The sequence below is a fragment of the Chionomys nivalis genome, chromosome 9 (assembly GCF_950005125.1).
Source record: "Chionomys nivalis chromosome 9, mChiNiv1.1, whole genome shotgun sequence".
Taxonomy (NCBI): domain Eukaryota; kingdom Metazoa; phylum Chordata; class Mammalia; order Rodentia; family Cricetidae; genus Chionomys; species Chionomys nivalis.
The window spans coordinates 25664465-25672396 of NC_080094.1; the positions used below are offsets into that span (position 1 = coordinate 25664465).

The following is a 7932-nucleotide window of genomic DNA, read 5'->3' on the forward strand; positions in this document are numbered from 1 at the left end:
ACGGTAAAGTACTACGGTAAGGAGAGCGGTGGCTCTGGGTTCTACTTCATGGGACTAAGCGGGGATAGGGGGCGTGGGATGGGGGCGTGCGAGTGGCCCCGAAGGCGCAGGCGGAGCGTCCTACAGGAGCGGCTACAGGGGCGGGTCGTGGATGGTGCAATCCAGCGCCGCACGGCGTCAGCAGTAGATTAGCTCAGGTTTACATCAGCCGGGCGGGGAATGGGAACCCGGGTCCCCGTGCCTCAGCACTTTAGCAGCGGAAGCCGCTACTGCTGAATACGGAGGGGCTGTAGCCTGGCACGAACGTGCCGGCGACCCTGAGATCGGCTGGGTGTAGCGGGACGCGGTGCTTGGGCGCAGAAGGCTTTGAGACCCGTGAGGAACCCTAGGACAAGGTATCCGGTGGGGAGCTGCAAAGAGGGGGGCGGGTTTCCCCAAGTCTGGTAAGGATATTGGTAGCCCCGACATATTTATGAATATTCATGAATATTCTCTCTCGTCTGTCTCTCTCTCTCTCCCTCTCTTTCATTCTCTCCCATTCTCATTTTCTCGCTCTTTAACTCCGACGCCAGGGAGGGTCCTAGGCCTGAGCGGTTGCTGTCAGCCCTTTATGCAGCCTAGGCCTTCCAGGAACTCGCCATCCTCCTGCCTCTGCCTCCCCGATGCTGGCAGTACATTGGTGTGTCCCTAAGCCCAGCTTTCCTTATTGCATTATTAAGCCTTTCATTCGTCGCGGGTTCTTCCTTCTCCAGCTGTCCTTGCGTTTGAGAGCACTATACTTACTGAGCTTCGGAAAACCCAGAGTGATGGCTTCTCTGCCCAGAGGGTCCTAGCAGGGAAGACAGGGGCTACCAAACAGTCTTTCTTCCCTTCTCTCTAGATGCGAGCCACCCCTCTTGCTGCTCCTGCTGGTGTCCCCTGCAGGAAGAAACCGTTGGAGTTCGATGACAACATTGACTCCGAATGTCCAGGACTAAAACGAGTGAGAGGTGGGCCCAAAGCTGAGCCACCCTCCTGCCTGCTGCCCGCCAGCCCACCCCCTGCCTCAGATTTGTCACCTGCTCTGGCTCCTGCAACCAGGCTGGGGCCCTATGTCCTTTTGGAACAAGAACAAGGCAGCCACACTTACCAGGCTCTGCACTGCCCCACAGGCACAGAGTACACCTGCAAGGTAAGATGTGCGAACTCTCCCCTCTAGCATCCCAGGACCCTGCACAAGGGCGTCCCAGAGGACTGCAGGGTTCTGGTTTTGCAGATTATCAATGGGTTTCTCAACTGACAAAACTTCATAGAGCATCATACATACACAACGCCCCCGCTGTGGTCAAAGATCAGACCCAAGCAGGGTGTGGTGGCACGTGCCTGTAATCTTAGCACTGAAGAGGCCCAGACGGGAGGATTGTCTCAAATTTTAGGCAAGCCTGGGGGACGTACTGAGAACCTGTTTCAAAACCAAAACAAACCTAGAGCCAGTGCTCCTCCTATCAAACAGACATTCTAGTGAGAGGCACGGTGAGATAAAAAAGAAGCGAGCAAGTGGGACTGGGGAGATAGCTCTGTTGGTGAGCTCCAGGATCCATATAGAAAGACAAAGGGAAAGAGGGGGGAGGGGAGGGGAGAAGAGGAGAGGGGAGGAGAGGAGAGGGGAGGGGAGGGATGAGGAGGGGAGGAAAGGAGAGGGGAGGAGAGAAGGGAAGGAGAAGAGAGGAGAGAGGAGGGGAGGGGAGGAGAGGGGAGGGGAGGGGAGGGAGGCGTTGTATACTTGTAATCCTGCTCTGAGACAGTGAAGACAAGCCGACCTCCCGAGCTCATTGGTCAGCCAGCTATTTAGTGAGGCAGTTCCAAGGCGAGTGAGAGACTCCATCTCAGGGGGAGAGAGAGAGAGAGAGAGAGAGAGAGAGAGAGAGAGAGAGAGAGAGAGAGAGAGAGAGAGAGAGAGAGAGAGAGAATAAAGGGCTAGAGACATGGGCCAGTGGTTACTGCTTGTAACTCTTGCAGAGACCCAGGTTCTGTTCCTGGCATCCACTTGAGGCAGATTGCCACTACACAACTCCAGCTCCAGGGAAATCCAGGGCTTCTGGCCTCCTCAGGCATCCACACTCATGCACACATATATATATACACACACAGAGACAGACAGACAGACAGACAGACAGACAGAAGAAAATTGGGTGGCACCTGAGGAACGACACTAGCGGTCTCCTCTGACTTCCACGGTGCCAACAGGCAATGGTGACCATGGTGGGAAGGAAGCTGGTGCCAGAGGGGAGGCAGACCGGTGGAGATGCAGGGGGACATGAGATTGTGGGAGGGCCTTGCAGATGACAGAGGACAGTGCATGTCAGAAGCTGGAGGAGGCATGGGGAGGAAGCTCCAAAGGCAGAGAGTCCTGGCTGCAGGTATGGGAGGCAAGAGGCCCGAGTGTGGTGACACACACCTATAATCACAGCATCTGAGAAGCAGAGGAAGTGGATCTCTGTGAGTTTGAGGCCAGCCTGGTCTACATAGTGAGTTCTAAGACAGCCAGGGAGACAGAGAGAGATGTCATAAAAAGCTCACCCCCTCTCTGAAAAAATAAAGAGGTACAAAGATACTAGGCAGGACTGGGCTTTGGGGGAGAAAGAAAAAGTAGTCTGTGTATTTATTTCTTCCTTGCTACCCTAGCTTTTTTAAAAAATTATTTTTATTATTTTATGTGTATGGGTATTTTGCTTGTGTTTATGTCTGGACCCCCTGGAACTGGATTTACAGACAGTTGTAAGCCGTCATGTGGGTGCTGGAAATCAGAGCTGAGTCCTCTGGAAGAGCAGTCAATGCTCTTAAGGGCTGACTCATCTCTCCAGCCTCTCCCTTGCCCTTTTAAAGATCACATGCTTTGCGTTTTTCATAGATTAAATATATTAGTCAGTATGCACGAGTTTCAAGTCAAAAGCTCAGAGTGGTGTATACTTCTGCAATAGCCAGCTTGTGACAGGTTCAAGTGTGGCTTTGCGTAAGTCACCTCCCTTTCCTGAACTTCAGTTTCTTTCCCCACAGTCCTGGACACACCTTCCAGGTGTGCGCTTAATGTCTACGAACTCTGAGCACATTTCCCAAATGCCCCCAACTTGGAAAGTTTTTCCTATGGGTATCTTTGACTCATTCAGGTCACTTCTGAGTCCTGTGGGTCCATACTCTATCTATCTATCTATCTATCTATCTATCTATCTATCTATCTATCTATCTATCTATCTATTTCAGAATCTCACTGTGTAGCTCTGGCTAGCCTGGGGCTTACTTTGTAGATCAGGTTGGCATCAAATGCACAGAGATCCACCTGGCTCTGCCTCCTGGGATTAAAGGTGTGTGCCTCCATGGCAGGCCCAAACTTTCTAAAACGAGTGCTCCCTTCCAAAATACTAGCTTACACTTGCCTAGCAAAGACTGGCCCTGGGCTTGATCGCCAAGATGGAAAAACAAAATATTCTGTGTTCTACATCTTTCTCGGTTCCTTTGGAATGTATGGTCTGTGGGCTTGCTTGCGCTGCACTGGGCACACCAAGGGAACAGGGGCGCTGGCTGTGAGTCCAGCCAGCTGAGCAGGGGCTGCAGGCACAGTGAGCTGGCTGTGACGGGGGCTTTGGTGGTGGACTGCCCCTAGGAGTGTTCTCGTATTTGGCTTCTATCCTAGTTTCGATGTCCGGAGGCCTAAGGTGACACAGGGTGGCTGTTTAGAGCACAGAGTTGGATTCTAGTCCCAGATGTGCTACTTGCTGGCCATGTGGCTCCAGACCCCCTGACCCATGGCCTGCAGAAAGTCAGCTGATTTCAAGCTATGAGCGGCTTGCTAAAGCAAGGCCCCCCGGTATGTGTAGCTCACAGTGTGTCTAATGGTTGGCATCCCCCTTTGCTAGGCCAGCCTGGCTTCCCAGGTCTCTCGCTGTGCTTACTCCTGGCTCTGTCTGTCTTCAGGTGTACCCGGCCAGCGAGGCCCAAGCGGTGCTGGCACCCTACGCTCGGCTGCCGACCCACCAGCACGTGGCCCGTCCTGCAGACATCCTGCTGGGCTCTCAGTTCCTCTACACCTTCTTCATGAAGACCCACGGGGACTTGCATAGCCTGGTGCGCAGTCGCCGTGGAATCCCTGAGCCCGAGGCTGTTAAACTTTTCCGGCAGATGGCTGCTGCGGTGGCACACTGCCACCGACACGGGCTTGTCTTGCGTGACCTCAAGCTGCGTCGTTTTGTCTTCAGCAACTGTGAGAGGTAAGTGTGACCCCAGGGGTACATTTGAGAAGTGGGTTATGGCAGGGAAACTGAGGTCCGTGAGGGCAGAGTAACTTAGGCAGGAAGAGCTAAGGTGTAGCACAGTGGGAAAAGCTCTGGATTCCATCCTAGGCAGGAAAAGAAATTGCCAACACCCAGTGACTGCGGCCTGTGGTGTGAAGTTTGAAACCCTAACACTGGGGCATGGCGGAGAGGAGTAGAGACAGACAGATTCCCAGATATCTCTGGACAGCTAGTCTATCCAATTGGTGAGCGCCTGGTTTAGTGAGAGACTGTCTCAAGTTGAGTAAGGAATTAAGGAATAGATGAGGGTACTAGAACACACCTTTAAATCTTTGTGGAGGCAGAGACAGGTGGATCTCTGTGAGCTAGAGGCCAGCATACATGGTGAATTCCAGGCCAGTCAGGGCTATGCAGTGAGATCCTATCAACATACACACACACACACACGCACACACATATGCACACACACACACACACACACATACAGTGTTGGGGAGAGGAGGGTTGGAGAGATAACTCAGTAGATAAAGTGCTTTTGCTCTTGCAGAGGATCCAGGTTCAGTTCCCAGAACCCGAACAGTGCTAATGACCATCTATAACTCCAAGCCCAGGGGATCTGACAATCTCTTCTGGCCATTGTGGGCACTGCATGCTCATGGCGCTCAGACACACACAGGCAAAACACCCATTGGATAAAAAATAGTAAATAAATCCTTTTTCAAAAGAAGAAAGAAGGGGGCTGGAGAGATGGCTCAGTGGTTAAGAGCATTGCCTGCTCTTCCAAAGGTCCTGAGTTCAATTCCCAGCAACCACATGGTGGCTCACAACCATCTGTAATGAGGTCTGGCGCCCTCTTCTGGCCTTCAGGCATATGCACAGACAGAATATTGTATACATAATAAATATTTTAAAAAAAAAAAGAAGAAGAAAGAAGCTGGGCAATAGTGGTACACACCTTTAATCCCAGCACTCAGGAGGCAGAGGCAGGTGGATCTCTGTGAGTTTGAGGCCAGCCTGGTCTACAGAGTGAGTTCCAGGACCACTAAGACTTTTACACAGAGAAACTCTGTCTCCAAAAACCAAAAAAGAAAGAAAAGAAGTGGAAAGGGGGGCTGGAGAGATGGCTTAGCAGTTAAGAGCACTGACTACTCTTCCAGAGGATCCAGGTTCAATTCCCAGCACCTACATGGTGACTCACAACTGTCTGTAACTCCAGTTCCAGGGGACCTCATACTCTCAGGCATACAGGAATGTGGAAAAAACACCAATCACATAAAATAAAATTAAATAAAAATCTTAGTACACCCCTGTCCCCACACACATACACTATACACAAATACACATACATTTGAAAATTACAAAAATAAAATAAAAACTAAAAAGAAAGAAGATGGGGATGGAATCTAATTTAGCATTCATAGCCTAGATTGCTAGTTTGACAAATTGGACTCAAGTGTTATGGAAGCCCCTTGGGGTGGAAGGTGGGCAAATCTCTGTGAGTTCGAGGCCAGCCTGGTCTACATAGTGAATTCCAGGACAGTCAGAGAGAGACCCTGACCCACTGAAGCCAGAACCAACCAAACAAAATAATTATGAAGACATTGAGGCTCAGCATGATGGTTTCTGCTGTAATCCCAGCACTCAGGAGGCTGCTGCAGGATAGTAAGTTAGAAACTAGCCAGGGCAACGTAGTGAAATCTTATCTCCAAAAAAGTGGCCAAAGAAAACCCTGATTAAAAAACAAAGACAGGGACTGGAGAAATGGCTTAGTGGCTGCTGTTCCAGAGGACTGAGCAAGACCCGGTCTTTCTGTCTGTGACCCAGGACGAAGCTGGTGCTGGAGGACCTAGAGGATGCCTGTGTGATAACTGGACCAGACGACTCTCTGTGGGACAAGCATGCGTGCCCTGCCTACGTGGGACCAGAGATACTCAGCTCCCGGCCATCCTACTCTGGCAAAGCAGCTGATGTCTGGAGCCTGGGCGTGGCGCTCTTCACTATGCTGGCTGGTCACTACCCGTTCCAGGACTCTGAGCCAGTTCTGCTCTTTGGCAAGATCCGCAGAGGGACCTTTGCCCTGCCTGAGGGCCTATCAGCCCCAGCCCGCTGCCTGATCCGCTGTCTCCTTCGTAAGGAGCCTTCACAGCGACTAGTGGCCCCCAGCATCCCCCTGCATCCCTGGTTAAGGGAGGACCATAGCCTTGTCTCCCCTCCACAGTCTGGCCGCTGGGATACTGACCAGGTAGTCCCAGATGGGCCAGGGCTGGAGGAGGCTGAGAATGGGGAGGTGGGGCTGTATGGCTAGGGCCACCCTACTGGCCCTTCAGCTGCAAGCTGTGGATTGCATACCTGTCTCCAAGCTTTCTCCTGTCTCTTTGGACCAAGCTAAACCTTAAGTGCCTTTCAGGAGGAAGAAACAGCCACTGTGCTTCATGCATTCTGTGATCTCCCACAGGCATTGTGGAGGGTGAGGGCCCCTGGGTGCCAAGCTGTGAACAGCAAGAGCTAGGGGGAGAAAATACCTTCCTAGCCAAGTTGCCTCAGTGCCACATGCTCCCAGGCCAGCCTCTTGCTTTCTGCCCAGGGCACATTTCATACCAGGCTTGGCCTTCTCTGAGCTGGTGCTAGGCTTCGGTTCACAGGACAACCCTCTTCGTCAGTGCCCCAGATGCCTTGTGTCTCCGTGCCAAAGACCAAAGATCTCAACCTGTACCTCAGGCCTACCTGTCAGGTCAAGCTGGGAGTGTGCTGCCTGGATCCGGTCTCCAGGCAGGAAGCCTGCTTGAAGACTTGGCCCAAGAGCCAAGAGAAAAGCATGAGAATCCAACAAAGACGCATCCGCCTCAGGGAATGAAGGTCTGGGTCCCTTCACCCTGGTGGCCTCTAGCTGGAGCAGCACAGTTGAGAGGAAAGGACAAGACAGGGACTGTCCTACTGCCATACCGAAAGTCTCAGACCCTGTGCTGGGGACTCTTAGTACTCAGGTTCATTGTCAGTATGCTGACTTTTGTTTGGTTGAGTTTGTATTTTCATTATGTGCCTAATAAAAGGGAACTGTTCTATATGCTGGAGAGATCTACCTTCTGTCCTTTATGGTTTTCTCTGCCTTCAACACTGGCCCCAACCCGGAAGCCAGATATATCTCAACCCCAACCAAATGGTTCATGGTAAGATTCTCCCGCTGATCTTCCTGTACATGCTGTTTCTCCTAGAGACCCCAGGTCTCACGTGGGGAGCTTTCCAAGCTGAGGGCAGGTGTAGCTCAGATGTAAGCACACATCTAACAGGCTCAAGGGTCAGGGTTCCATCTTCAGGCCAAGGCAGGGGGTGGGGTGGGTGGAGAGTCGGCTTAACCAGGAGGCAACATACTTTGCATAAAGATGGGTCAGTGAACAGGGTGGTTTTAGGGCAGGCCAATCTGGCTCTCCAGAATGTTGGCAGGAGGCCTGCTTTCTTCACTCCTTCAGTCCTTGGCTGTCTTCCACAGAGGCAGCTGGCACATGTGTCACATTACACAGAGAAAAGTGGCACTGTCATACTTAAGAACTCAGCACTCAAGGGTCGGGCTGCCCCAAAGCCAGGACATGCCAGCTGTTGGACCCTCAACAGATTTCGTAACTACTCTGTACCTCAGGCTCTTCACCTGGGCAGGCATAGAATAGTG

General features: G+C 52.0%; 1 protein-coding gene across 1 annotated transcript; it reads left to right on the forward strand.

Annotated features, from left to right (window-relative positions):
- The first annotated feature begins 212 nt into the window (after positions 1 to 212).
- Positions 213 to 7301, forward strand: Trib3 (tribbles pseudokinase 3). Its single transcript, XM_057781400.1, has 4 exons — positions 213 to 395; positions 881 to 1171; positions 3952 to 4244; positions 6093 to 7301. Exons 2-4 carry the CDS (start codon positions 881 to 883, stop codon positions 6571 to 6573), a joined length of 1065 nt encoding a protein of 354 aa, XP_057637383.1. The 5' UTR covers positions 213 to 395; the 3' UTR covers positions 6574 to 7301.
- The last annotated feature ends 631 nt before the right edge of the window (positions 7302 to 7932 follow it).